General features: G+C 45.3%; 1 protein-coding gene across 3 annotated transcripts in view; it reads right to left on the bottom strand.

Moving 5' to 3' along the window:
• The window catches only part of Adam19 (ADAM metallopeptidase domain 19), an 82,768-nt gene that overhangs the window by 3,733 nt on the left and 64,289 nt on the right, over positions 1–14,746 (bottom strand). Inside the window, exons 1-11 of one of the 3 annotated variants that reach the window (XM_021228288.2) lie at positions 14,304–14,670; positions 14,084–14,173; positions 10,793–10,988; positions 8,860–8,968; positions 7,049–7,262; positions 6,318–6,395; positions 6,101–6,209; positions 4,687–4,825; positions 3,924–4,008; positions 3,433–3,657; positions 466–618 (exon numbers count right to left, since the gene is read on the bottom strand). In XM_021228288.2, the coding sequence (XP_021083947.1) occupies positions 466–618; positions 3,433–3,657; positions 3,924–4,008; positions 4,687–4,825; positions 6,101–6,209; positions 6,318–6,395; positions 7,049–7,262; positions 8,860–8,968; positions 10,793–10,988; positions 14,084–14,173; positions 14,304–14,342 (1,437 nt within the window). In that variant the 5' untranslated portion in view covers positions 14,343–14,670. Of the gene's footprint in view, positions 1–465; positions 619–3,432; positions 3,658–3,923; positions 4,009–4,686; positions 4,826–6,100; positions 6,210–6,317; positions 6,396–7,048; positions 7,263–8,859; positions 8,969–10,792; positions 10,989–14,083; positions 14,174–14,303; positions 14,671–14,746 lie in introns of those variants that run through there. The other 2 variants (XM_005071903.4, XR_005878176.1) reach the window with 2 other exon arrangements.

Genomic DNA, 14,746 nt, shown 5'->3' with positions numbered 1-14,746 from the left:
CTGGAAGGAAATAGGAAGGGAAAGATGTGACCTCAGTGCTGGTCAGCAGGACCGGGCAACTGTCCTTTGGCTTTTCACAGTCAAGAACAGAAGCATAGTCTCCAGAAGTCTGTCCCTGTGGCTGATTTCCAAGACCGGCAGCCCGCGCAGTGAGAGAAAGTTGTGTGCCGACCCCCAAAGCTGGAGAGTCGAGGTTCAGTACAACAGTTTCCCCATGATTTATGGGAATATGAAGATGACAACTGGCCTCTTTTTCTCACTCCTTCTGACCCAACTCCCCAAACTAAGCTAAGAACATGGCAGCCAGAGAGAAGCATTAAGGAAAGGGACAGAAGCTGACAGGCGTATGTGAACTAATGACTACCTTCATAGTGCCACTATGAAGCTGGTCCCTACTGCTTCTTATGCTGATTCTCAGCTGCACACTTCCCCTGCTGGTGTTTCTGCATCCTTCTGTGGACTCACCTTTGGAACAGATCCTGTGGGAGCCCGGGGAGGCTGAGGACTAACAGTAGGTGACTGCAGCAGGGAGGCACCTCCTGGCCTGGGAACGCTCCTGTGGCCTGGCACAGGGTTTGCTGGAAGTGCCTTCTGAGGTGGCCGCGGCCTAGAGAAATCCTGGAGGAAGCAAAAAGTCTCATTTGAGGGGCTTCTTTCAAAAGAAAATATGCCTAACATCTTATGAATCAAAACCAAATAATATACATACCAGATGTCTCATTTTTAAAGAACTCACATGTGTGTGTGGGAGGGGGTATAATATATTTACATGCTAAGAAAAAATAAGAACTTTTTGAAAAAACGAGTTGGCTATGTCTATTAAAATTAGAGATGGGGTTTGGAATGATGGGCACACTTTTAATTCCAGTACTCAGGATGTAGAAGCAGGTGGATTTCTGTGAATTCAAGGCCAGCCTGCTCTACATAGTAAGTTCCGGGCCTGCCAGGCTATACAGTAAGACCGTGCCTCAAAACTTAAATAAATAAATGGAAATGATCATTTTCCAATGTGAAACTTCTTGTTGGCCATGTTAGAGACTGTTTGCACAGGTGCACAAGGATACTCTACAAGGATGTTCTCTGTCCCCTGTTTACAACACCAGAGAACTTAGAAACTTCTGAAGTTTCCACAGTGAGAGAAAAGAATGTAAAATTATACAGTGGCACGGGCTCCAGCAGGTAAAAAGAACAAAACAGGTGGATATGAGCTAATGAGGACAGTCAGCTGCAAGAGAAGTTGAAATGAACCTGACGGAGGAGTGTATTCAACACAGACCACCGTGTCCCTGCCTACGGTCAACAGAGATAAACAGCAGACAGCCAGGAAGGGGCCGGAGCAAACTGATAACAGAGGGCTACTTGGGATGGGTTCTAAGTGGGTGGGTGTGGGCCAGGAAAACAGAAAGAGTTTGTGTGTGTGTGTGTGTGTGTGTGTGTGTGTGTGTGTGTGTGTGTGTATGTGTGTGTGTGTGTATGTGTGTGTGTGTGTGCGTGTGCATGTGTGTGTACGTGTGCCTGTGCATGTGCCTGTGCGTGAGGCTTGTGTGCACATGTGCACACACATACCCACAAGCAGTACCTGGACAAATTAAAACTTTCAGAAACCATGGCTTTTGGTGTTGCTACTTTGTTTGGATTAGTTTCTCTTCTGTCTATACATGGCACAATGATTATTTCTCACCTTCTCAATAAGGCAAATTTCCCTTGCTATTACCTAACCATATGCCTAGCATGTGGTTCCCCTAAGTCATTGTATGTTAATCTATTTCTTTCTTTTAATATTCTTTATCCCTACCAACCTAAATAATTTGCCAGTCTTTTATTTTCTCTCTCTAGCCACCTCTGACTAGAACTGGAACACAGGGGGGCAGGGTACCTTTTCTGTGTGGTTCATGGGGTCATTACAGGACTTTCTGGGCGGTTAACACACAGGAAACCCTCAGCTCAACAACAAACACATAAATAAACGAGCTATTCAAACTCCCTAAAATAGATACATATTTCCGTGCTACTCCAATTGTTTAACTATAAAGAATCATTGTTTTTGTTGTTGTTGCTTTGTGTCAAGATCTTTCTACATAGCCCTGGCTGTCCTGTTTCACTGCCTTGAAGTCACAACGATCCACCTGTCTTAGCCAAGTGCTGGGATTAAAGGTGTGCACCACCATACCTGACTATTCGCATTACTTTTGATTATGTGTGTGTGTGAGTTTATGCCCTCTGTGTTCAGGTGCCCTTGGAATTCACTGATGTGGGTGCTGGGAACAGAACCCAGGTCCTCTACAAGAGCAACAAATGCTCTTAACCACAGAGCCATCTCTCCAATTCCACTACTCAGTTTCTTTAAACAAATATGTGCTTCTTTTGTGATTGGAAAAACAAAATTTTAAGGGGTAATCATAGTCTATCTCCAAGCTGATGAGATTTGAGGAAAGCCAGTTCCTTAGCCCGCCTGAGAGGGGCACCAGTGACCTCCAGGGTGGGCTTGGGGCAAGTGTGCAGGAGGCAGAAACATTACAGAGGTGGTTTTCCTACAAGAATAACTTCTCAGAGCAGACACTGAAGCTCAGAGAAGTAAAAAATGCCTGAGACCAAAAAGCCACATATGTCAGCTCTCCCCTTTCCAAGGGGTGCCGATCTTGGGGGTGGACGGTACATGGTGGAACCTAGATTTCACCAGAAAACTCAGGCCTTCCAGGGAAAGACAGCCAGGGAAACTGCAAAGTGAGCCCTTGCTGGTTGTTATCTGCATAGGAGCCTTATCAGGACGCCTGCCCTGGGCCCCCCGGCACAAGCATCCAGTTCGATACCATACCCTCATTCTTGGCACATGAATAAGCATAGCCAAGACTTAACAGAGCAGAGGAGAATAACCTGCTGCAAGCTGGGAGAACATGGTGAGGATCCGCTAAACTACGCCCTCTAAAGGCAGCAAGGCAACTTTATCCAGAGAGTCCATTCACATTTACAAGGTGTACATCCCTGAACACACTCAGTTTAAGGCCATAGTTAACAAAAACAATCAGAGCTGGGACATTTAGGGGTATGCCTAGCTCAGTGTCGGGGAGTAGTGCTTAAAGAGATTAGGTAGGAATGAGTCTGGGCAAGCTAACTAACTGAGGATGTGGGCAAGCAAAGAGATGTGGGTACCCATAAGGCAAAGGCATCTGCAATGGCCTGGAGGGGACAAGAGGTCAGGGAACTGAAAGAACTTCATTTGGGGGAAAAAGTAGGTGGAAATCAAACAGGAACAAAGCGTTGTGTGGCTTAGGAACTGCCCAGGGGATGTGCTTCTTCCTCTTACTGCTAAACTTCTGGGAACCCATTGGATTCACCAGAACAAAGAAGATGGCCAAACCCAGCCAGTGCATCACCCTGTCCTCCATTGTCCCTCATTGCAGGTGCCCTACTACGGATAATGTCCCCATTTACCTGGGACAGTAGGCAGGTAGGTGCAGGGGGGATGGGCCGGCTTGGGGGAGGCCTCCTGGCTGACTCCTTTCTTTCTACCTGAGCCCCCGTTTCTGGGGAGCTCCTGGCAGCCTTGTTCAGATGTGCTGGCAGTGGTTCAGATGGGGTTTCAACTTGCATGTAGTCTGGAGGTGGCCGGGGAGGAGGGTGGGAGGGCTTCCGGAGAGTTTCAGGGGTGTTGGCCACCTGTATGTAGGAGACAAGGAACGGCTGAGATGGGGAATCCTGTTTATGCGTGGGTCTCAATGAGGTGACCACAGCCTCATTTGAAGGAAGGGCAGAAAAGCTAACCTACTCAGCCCTTCAGATCCCAGGCTTCAGAACCAACTGATGTGTCTCCCTGGCCAATAAAATAACTTTCATTACAAACCCCACGGACACCCACAAGCTCTTAGGAAGCCTAACAGAGATCAAAGAAAAATCAGTGAAATTCGATAGTGCAAAGCCCTTACCTTTCGCTTGCCCTGGGGAGTCTGCAACTTGAAAGTTGGGTTGGCATGGCCAGTTCCACCACTCTGAGACACCCTGAAGGGACAACTAGAAACAAGGAATGGGGGACAGGAAGGAGGGAGATATTCAGGGCCTTGTGCACTGAGCTCCTTCGGCCCAGGCCAACTGACAAATCTAATTAACCCTCCTCTCTCCAGAGGAGATGACCCTTTCAAATCCATTATCCCCCAGGCATGGACCCAGAAGGATTCAGGACAGAAAAAAAAAAAAAAGAAACAAAACAAAACAAAAACCCTTCCAGCGCAAGAACACACGGACATTTAACAGAACTCTTGAGAATATGCTGTCAATATCTAAATGAATTAATCATTTGTCTTCTCGGGCTAATGTCTAGCTATCCCTGTGACAGACTTTAGCTTGTCAACCCTTCTCTGTTGCCTCAGTTTGCTACTCTTAAAACAATAAGGTATAAATTAACCAGGTGGAGGAAGATAAATAGGTTTTGTGTCATGCCCCAATTTGAATTGGCTAAGTACTTTCTAGGGAGAGGAATTCACAAGTAATAACCACACTCAGTAGAAATCACTTACAGCCATTACCTAACAATGCCTACCAAGGTGACAGAAGTGACATAGACTGGATGAAGGTGGCATGTCCCCTGCATTCATCTTCCAGAATTAGACTCATCACCACTGACTTTTCCACAAGGATTCTGTGATCTAGAAGGGACCCCCAAGTCCTTGTGGGCATAGTGCCCTGTCCCACCTGAACTGCTGCCGCAGCTTGAAAGGGAGAGCTGAAGGCTTGCCCAGTTTGTGGCTCTGTCTATAGCAGTGGAATAACAGCACCAGGACAGCTAGCACGAAGAAGGCTGAAAACACCCCGGCTATCATAGGACCCATACCTGCCAGAAGACAGCACAATGAGAGAATTAGAAGCTATTCTGGCTACAATAAAATGACACAGCCTTGACTCTTCTTCCGATATTTGATTATCGTCTTATTTGTCCAACTGATTTTAAACACACACACACACACACACACACACACACACACACATATTATATACTATTGGGGCACTAATACTAGCTTAAGAAGTCAGGCCCACCAGCTTTCCTAGAAAAGTCCCACAGCCATTTCTTTCAACTTGCAGAGATTCTCTTCAATGCTATTTGTCATTAGCTTCCAGTTAATGGATTTTCAGAAAATCAGCCTGCATCACGATTTTCCTGGATGCAGACTAGTAGCCAAAAAATACTGGCTCAGATACCTTAGTACTAGAACTCTCACCCTCAAGCCTTAACCTCACAGTTGGTTCCTAAGCCACCTCAACAGTCCCATGAATCATAAATTTAAATATGCAAAGTACGCTTGCGGCAATGAAGCTCCACTTTGCTCTATTCTACATATTGGGGTTCTTCCTTCTTGTCTGTTATTATTTTGTTTGTCTTTTAAGACAGGGTGTCACTGTGTAGCCCAGATTGGCCTGGAACTCACTGTGTGGCACAGATTGGCCTCAAAATTGCAGCAATACCCCTGTGTCAACCTCATGAGAGCTGGGATTACAGGCAGGAACTACCATGCCCAGTTTTTAGCCTTGTATTTTTTAACTACTTTTGCAGTTATTCAAAGACAAAGTTTGGAAACCACAGAAGTAGAGGCCCCAAGACTTTCTCTGAAACTATAAAACATGCCCGCTTTCCCATTTCTTAGCCTTTGTTTAGCAAAAAGCAGAATAACCCCAATGCAAGGCATCCCAGGACTGTGATTCTTTCAAGTGCCCCTAAAAGGACTAGTTACTAGTTACTCCCACAAATACATGTGACTATCCAATGACCTAGAGACTCCCTTGATCTCTCTCTTTGCTAGTAAAATTACAGAAAGGCAACTAAGCCCAAGTCTCAGTAGGAGGAAATGGCTTCCTCCGACCAGACTAGGCCTCTTTTTCTCGGTTTCCTCCCTGCAGAATCAGGAGAGTATGGCCAACTTAACTTGAACTCTGCAACAGGCAAATCCAACCTATGACCCACAGGCTCCATGTATTCCTGTATACCTATGACCACAACCTAACACATTTGTAGACAACAATGCCGTATTGCATTGTCAACAGGTTGGAGGTGCCTGCCAACCAATCACACATCCCATAGTCTCCATTGCTCTTACAAAGGCAGAACACTTACTCTTGGGGGGCAAAGGACCACTGTCAATGCTGCCGCCATCTCCTGGGGTGTTACAGAAAGGTGGAGCCCAGCCATGGAAGCAATGACAGTTCTTGTTGTTGTTGCAGACCTAGAGTGAAGGACCACAGATACGTCAGCACCCAGCAGAGCTGTGACCTCCCACAGGACACGCCCCCATGACACCAACACCCAGGAACCCACACCTCTGCACACGTACCCCGTGACCATTGCACTTTTTCCCACAGCCTTCAGTCTCAAAGAAGGAGGTGTTCCTGCACTGTCCCTCGAAGCAAATCTGCAGACAGGGACAGCAGCCATCAGTAGAGCATCAGGAACTTGGGGGAGGCTTAGGGTATTGGAGTTTTGTACTCAGGATACATAGGAACCCCAAAAGGTACCTCTTCGACTTATATATTATTATAGTGAGGAACACAAACAACCTCAAAAGGCAGGACAGCGAGTAATTATTCTATCACCTCTGTGATTAGGGAAGACACAGCAAACACTGCTAAAATGTTACATTCAGTAATCAGGAAATGTTTATAGTCTAGTATTATCTTGCTTACACAGTAGCCAAGAATAAATATGTACTAAGTTTTAGTATTCTGCCTGAAAAATAATGATTGTGGCAGCAGCTTACTGTGCTGGGCATTGTACCACGGGTTTCCGATGTTTTTATAACTTCACTATACAACTGAATATATGAGATGGGTGGCATTATTTTCCTTGGGTTTCCCTGACCCTTGGACTATTTCTGTTCCGTGTGATAGCTAATGATACAGATGATAGTGTTGAGTCCATTTACATGGCTAATTCATAGTCTATGCGTGGGCATCTATGGGTGGGATGCTATCACTCTGAAAGCCAAGCACCTTCCTCCGAAGCCCACACTTCTCAATTTCTGTCTCTATATCTCAGTTTCTGAGAGAGGCTGGGGGAGGGACTCACATGGTTGTGACCACACTTGGTCCCAGTCATCACCAGGCCTGGATCCAGCATGTCACCTTCCCCTTCCTCCTCCTCGGGACCCCGGTAGACATGGGTGCCCCGACAGTGGATCCGCCTCCCATTCAAGGTGATGGTGGTGTCAATTGATACCGCGTTGGATTCCAGGGGCCGGGCCTGGGTGCTCTGACACTGGATCTTCCCACACTTGGCATCCCTGGGCCAGGAGAGAAGACAGTGTCAAAGGCTGGGGAAGAGCTGGGGCTTCAGAGAGCTTCAGTGTTACCAAATCAGCAGACTTAGGTAAAGTAGGGCAAAGGACCAGAGAGCGGGCTGGACCGCAGCGTAGAGACCTGAGGTAGAGCCAGAAAGGGGTCTCTGACCTAGGCTAAGAGCTAAACTTAAGATGCCCTAACTTCAAGGATGCCTGCATGACCCGAGTCGTGTCTGTCACCTTATGCTCATCTCACAACTATCCACCCAGACACTCCAACTAGGAGTTGGGTCTCAGTGACTCCCTCCTCTTCATTGCTCCTGGGTTGAGCACTTCAGCCCGTCAATCCTTCTTCCTACACAGTTTCCCTGACTCATGTTACTACCTCCTTTTCTATCCTGACCTGCCTGATACCAAAGCCACTGACTGTAGTGTCCACGGGAGGAGACCAAACTCTTACAGCCTCGGGATCCATCCCGTTTTCCTCTTGCCATGCTCTTTTCTCATGGCCCCCTCTCTTCAATTCCCCACAAATTGTAGCTTACTCTATCAGTTTGTCAACTGCCAGTTTTTCTGTAACCTTGGTGCCTTAAACACTCCTTTTTACACCCCAGTGTGACTCCCTACCCTGTTCATGTAGATGACTGCTACAGAACTCAACCAAAGAACTTCTTGGGGAAAATGCTCCAAGCCATTAACCATTACATTGATTATCACATTGCTCTAGACTAGCATTTCTCAAGCTGTGGGTCGTGTCCCCTTTGGGGGTTGAATGACCCTTTCACATGGCACACCTAAGACCATCAGAAAACAAATATTTACATTACAACTCATAGCAAATCTACAGCTATGAAGTAGCAATGAAAATAATTTTATGATTGAGGGTTATGAAGTAGCAATGAAAATAATTTTATGATCGGGGGTCACCACGACATGAGGAACTGTATTAAAATGTCGCAGCATTGGGAAGATGGAGAACCACTGCTCTAGATACTCAATATAGCATCATGCATGTAGCGTATCTGCTGCAGGGGTGGGAAGGTGAGTAGGTGAATAAATACATGAGTCAGTGGGTGGCTACGATGAATGATTTAGACATGGCTCTTAGAATAGGGCATAATTTTAGCACTCTGCAAAAAAAAAAAAGTCTAAAAGGGCCATCTCCTGCCCTCCTTTGTTTCTTTCTTTCTTTTTTTTTTAAGACAGAGTTTCTCTGTATAACAGCCTTAGCTGTCCTGGACTCACTTTGTACATCAAGCTGGCCTCAAACTCAGAGAGATCTGCCTGCACCTGCCTCTGAATACTGGCATTAAAAGGCCGTGCCAACACGCCCAGCTATCTTGCCCTGCTCTGAGATAGTCCCCAAAGCACCGTGATCCACTTCCTAGGAAGCAATGCTGCCCACTCCTCTTTTGACTTCACGTAGAATCAACTGAACAGAGCATTATCAAACAACAGAGAACAGATAGATACAGGCTTTCACTGGCTTCTTTAAAAGCAAACTGGGGCCAGTCACACCAAGACAGGTGGGAGCAAAGAGGACAGAGCTGGGACCACTTGGTCACTCTTCTGCCCGTGGGGGCAGTGCTGTGGTCCTCACCTGGGGCTGCACTTCCTGTATTTGCCGTTCAAGCCCTTGCCACAGTTTCCATAGGTGTCTCCAGCTGCGTTCACCCTCTCAAAGCAGAGATCCAGGGCGGGCCGAGCTCCTAGGTATACAAGAAACACCTGTCAGTGCGCCAGCCTGCCAGAGGCTCCCAAGAGCAGGGCTAGCCTCGGGCAGTGTGACACTTCCATATTCCCCAACACTAATTGAGTCAAAACATTTTAGAGGGGTTTTAACACTTCATTGAAGATGTGTACTTATGTCAGCTGCATGCTAACCCTGCTTGCTAATGAAGAAGGGCTGTCCTGTTCCTGGTCTGCAAAAGATTAGTAATCCATGTCCCAAACACTAAAGAGCTGAAACGTATCTTTGGATTTTTTTCTTCATAGCTACCCTGTTTTCTCTCTCCTATGTCATAGAAAACCAACAATCTTTAACTGTGTTTTCTATTAAAAACAACTGTCTTCTCTATCTTTTGCACCCTTTATATCCGATTCCGGGCATCATCGTGAGAGAATGCAATACGGAGTGGAAGCATCGTCTCCCTTTCTGTCCTGCACGCTGTGTTTTGACTTAGTTTGCTGCAGGGGGTGGTAATATTCAGTGTACAGAATTCGGCAGCATGGCATTCAGTTGCATGACTTCAGTGGGTTAAATTTAATTGGCTCATACTACAGGGTGCCGTGTAGTTTTGTAGACCAGGCTGGCCATGAACTCACAGAGATCTGCCTGCCTCTGCCTCCTAAGTGCTGAGATTAAAGGCATGTGCCAGCTAATTCTCATCTTCTGGAAATGGTGACAGACGGAGTCCCATACCCAAACATGGGGGAGGGAACAACCATAGAGTTTCTGAATGTGCAATGACCACTAATTAAAAACAGAAGGTTTGGTTTATAAAATTGCTGCTTGAGTTGCAGACTTGGGTTTCTTTAAAAACAAACAAACAAGCAAACAAAACCACTTAGTTGGGTATGGTGCCACCCTTTAATCCCAACACTTGAGAGGCAGAGGCAGCCTAGACTACATAGTACATTTTAGGCCAGTAGGCTATTAAACACAGTGAGACCCTGTCTCAAAAAATAAAAATCACTAAATGAATCATGATTTGGGGGTTAAAAGAGAATTTCCAATAATCTGGTAAAACCCTAAACATGCTTCTGTAATTTTTGTACCACATGGTGTTTCAATCATTGACAACTATAAAATCACAATATCAATCAACTCTAAAAACCACTGAAGGTGCTCTATGTCCTGCACCATCAACTACTTAGCCAAGATTTAATTATTTATGTAAAAATAAACAAGACCCCATTTATTAAAGGAAGAAGCATAAACCTTTTTTATATTCTCATGTATTCCATATGATGTAAAAACTCAGAAAAAAAGGATGAGTGAAAAAAGTTTAAGCCTAGTGTAATTAATGGGACCAGAAAGTGCATTAAAATTTTTGCTATCTCTAAACCTTTCTACAGGGGTCTATCTGTTTCCTCACACTCTCCACAAGACCATGTTATGATAGTTGTTGCTATTATTATATCACTTGCTGTCTTTGTAACCTGATACACAAAAAAACTCCACTTCATGGTAGTTACAATTTGCTTTCCCTCAATAAGACTGAGGTTAAACATCTTTTATAGCTTAAGGGTGTTTTGACTTTTGTTTTAATCTCCATTTCTGCTTCATTGGTGTGGGGGGGGTTATTGCTATCCAGTATCCTGTTAGAACTGTTAGGAGTAAAAGCCTCAAAGGACTGGGAAGAGCGCTGTCACCTGGCTGCCCCTGGATGTCTCCCTTGAACTAAGAGGACCAGAGATGGTATTTGAGAATGCTCTAAAGCCAAGATGCTAGGCCATGCTAAGTGGCCAGCGGGGAGGCTGGCTCAGAAGTGATGGCTGGAAGAGAACATGCTCTCCAGGAGGGTCCTTACCGGGTCCCCACAGCTGCTGGCACTGCTCCTGGTAAGTGAGGCACATGCCATTGTAGCAGTAGGCCTGGCCACCCTCACAGGGGGTGCCATCCATCTGGTAGAAGTTGGTGGGGCAGTGGGGAGACTTGCCGGTGCAGAACTCGGGGAGGTCACACTGCCGCACCTGCTCACGACACAGGGTTCCAGGAGCCACCAGCTGAGTTGTAGAACAAGAAAAGAAAAGTAGTCACTTCTTCCTGCCCCTCAACCCTTCCAGCCGAGAGCTCACTAGCATCGCATCCTTGGAAGGCAATTCTCCGTTGCCTTGATATCACACAGCACTTATCACATGACTTCCTCAGCTCAAGCCATCATGAGCTTCTGATATGAACAGTTACCGGGCACCTTCAAAGTTGTATCCACAAAAACAAATGCAACTCACTTCCTTTTCACAGCAGGCTTAGGAAGCGGGCAAGAAGCAATATTTATGTAACAATTTATAGTTTACTCTGTGTCTTGGCAATTATAGCTGCCTTTATGCAGCTTCACTTAAGTGTCATTGGGACTTCATTTAGTTTGTATGACAGTCCTATATAAAGAATTGAAACACAATATATTTGAAGTCTCATGGTGTGTGACAGATTAATGCCCTGATATGTGCACATAACACACACACACACACACACACACACACACACACACACACACACACACACACACACGGCATTTGTGTAAATTTTCAATTTACAAGATTTCTTGTTTTGTTCTTGAAACTACCCTCAAACTCATTATTTAGCACAGCCTGGCCTTGAACTCATGGCAATCCTCCTGCCTTAACCTCTGGAGTGCCAGAATTAGAACATGCCTCACCACATGAAGCTTGTGACTCCAAACACTTCAGGAACAATACATCCCAACTTTTAGGCCAAGCATGGGGCTGAGTGTCATCCAAATACTTATCTCGTCCAATCTCAAAATATCCATGAAACAGATACAACTACTTATCCCAGTTTTCAGATTAAAGAACCAATCAACAGCACATTTGGGAAAGCAGTAAAAACCGACTTAAAACCTTCGCCTTCAGCTTCCCCCGACAGTGTGTCTAGAACTCATGCCAGTCTGTAGACAGACAGCTCGAGCTCAGGTGGCTCTCCAGATTCACACAGCAGGACTTGAAGTCAAGGGATCCTTTGTGAGGCACAAGCTGAAGTCTGGGAGCTGAGGGAAAGGTCACTCCATGCTTATTCTTTAGCCTTTGAGACTTGAAGGACTCAACCCAGCACAGCCTCTCTGGGGCTTCCAGGTCAAACCAGATGGTGTCCAAGTTCCCCTGAGCCAGGAAAGGACACCTACGACTCAAAGAGTAAGGCACTCCCTCAATTCCAGGAGGCCATGATCTTCTCAGGCCCACCACATCTTCTCAGGAGAAAGAGCAGCCAGGTCCCTTTTCGAGTAAGGCCAGTCAGTGTGCAGAGGCAGAACCCTCGGTATATACGCACACTTAACTACACAGTGTGCACTTGGCAATCTGAGGGCAGGACAGGCCCCTGCTCCGTCCTAAAACGCCTATAGAATTCAGATTCCAGGTTAATAAGGTAACTCAAAAGTTCAAATATCATTAATAGTGTGTATGTGCATGTGTACACATATAAGTCCAACAATGTATATGTAGAAATCCTTATGATTAGATGTGTATAATCACAAGTATATACTTGCCACTATATATGTGTATTATATAACCCAGTAATACCTAAAATACACTTTATAATCAATATTAAAATGAAATTATTTACTTTATGCGATTTTTTCCATAAAGACTATAATTAGTCTCATATCCATTTGGACAGATTTTATTACCAAAATTTTCATCTTTCGTTTTGGAACTTCCTGAATTATCAGATTTAGACTTGAAAGGTTTTCTTTTCAGTGCTATGTGGTCACTAATAGTAATAAATTATTTCCTGTGTTGATATTAGGAATGCGGGCTCCAAAGTCGAGAAGAACTGGGTTCAGGCCCTGATGGAATCTAGAATACATCACCCATGTCCTAATGACCCTGGTTTCCTTCCCTTAAAAGCAAAGGCAGTAATATGTACTCCACGGGGCTTTTCGAAGACTGAATAAGATAACCTATATAAAATTCTCAGCCTGGTGCTTGACATCTACCAAGGTAGTCAATGATGTTAGTCAAAATCACGACATCGTTTTAATGTGTTCAAGTAAAAATGAGGCCAAGCTGGGTCTGGTAACTGAGGCTGACAATCCCTCGGGGTGGGGGGTAGTGATTTCAGAACTTGTCTGGACTCCAGAGTAAGTACAAGGCCACTCTGAATAATTTGGTGAGCTCTTGTCTCAAAATAAAAAGATATATATCTTAAATATATATCTTAATCGTATATAGAGCATATATATACACACATATATATATGTATATGTGTGTATACATATGTATGTATATGTATGTGAATTTATGTATGTATGTATGCATGCATGTATACTCCTTGGGGTGCTTTGAACACAAGGAGGCCCAGGGTGGAAAAACTGTAGGCTTAGTTGAAGAGACATTCTCCTTCCAAATATCTAACACACACACACACACACACACACACACCCATCCTCTTTCCTTTCCCATCCTCCCAGTGCTGGGGTTGAATCCAGAGCTTTGAGCATGAAAGCAGTGTTGTGGATTATTATTTTAAGATGTATTAATTTGTTTATGCCGTGCAACATTTGCTTAACGATGCAAAGGCGTGCTGCATTCTTTTATGTTGCATTTGTTTAACTCTGTGAAGCTGTGTTATTTTGCCTGTCTAAAACACCTGATTAGTCTAATAAAGAGCTGACACCCAGTAGCTAGGCAGAAGAAAGGATAGGCGGGACTGGCAGGCAGAGATAAGGAGGAGGAGAAATTTGGGAAGAGAGGATGGAGGAATGAGAAATAAGGGGCCAGCCACCCACCCACACAGCCAGACATGAAATAAGGAAAGAAGATATACAGAAATAGAGAAAGGTAAAAGGCCTGAGGCAAATGGCAGACAGGATAATTTAAGAAAAGCTGGCAAGAAAAAAGGCAAACTGATATATATATATAATATATAATTATTATAAGTAATAATAAGTCTCTGTGTGTATTTATTTGGGAGCTGGGTGGCAGACTCCCCAAAGAGCCAAAAAACACAAACAGCAGCACAGGCTCTACTATGGGCCACACTCCCAAGCCCTGCGTCTACAACTTTCGATGCATGCTGAAACACAGTCATCACCCACTAGCCTGTCATCTCAAAGCCTGAGGCAGGGGGAAAGGGCACTCACCTTACACTGGTGACAGCAGGAACCATGGGCACACTCAGCCCCTTCCTTCAGAGTGCAGTTGGAGGCATTGCAGCAAGGGTTATTACACTCCTGCGAAGGCAACACATAGGTTTTGGCCTCTGCAACAGCAGGGCAAGAGTCAGAGCCCAGCAGGGGGCGCCTTGGCCCCTCCATTCCCCACCTGCCTGGTGTGTCCTGCTTTCTGCTCCCCAGAACTCACTAGGCCATCACTTGGAAGCTCTTCATTAAGGTAATGCATATTAGCCAGAGAAAAGACACAGGTGCACCATCTTTGTAGAAGCCGCAACTTAAGTGGGACTATGTGGTAATTCTGGGTAGGTATTATCCCGGAATTACGAGGTCATACTGAACTTGCAAAATCCTACCATTCAGCTCCCTCTTTGCCAAAGGACCAGGGCTAACCCTTGCTTTCAGTTCACGGTTCTTTCATTCTGATAGTTCCAGGGTTCTATTTAAGAACAAGACCAGAAGGTGGCTCAGCGGGTGAAGACACTTGCTGCCAAGCCTGACAACCTGAGTTTGGTCCCTGGTTTCCACATGGTGAAAGGAAAGGGGGAAAAAAACTCTGCCATTATTTTCTGACACGCGCACACACACACACACACACACACACACACACACACACACACACACACACACACA

This window comes from Mesocricetus auratus, unplaced genomic scaffold, assembly GCF_017639785.1.
Source record: "Mesocricetus auratus isolate SY011 unplaced genomic scaffold, BCM_Maur_2.0 Super-Scaffold_100007, whole genome shotgun sequence".
NCBI lineage: Eukaryota > Metazoa > Chordata > Mammalia > Rodentia > Cricetidae > Mesocricetus > Mesocricetus auratus.
The sequence above is the reverse complement of the archived record's forward strand: the minus strand, read 5'-3'. Positions and strand labels throughout refer to the sequence as shown.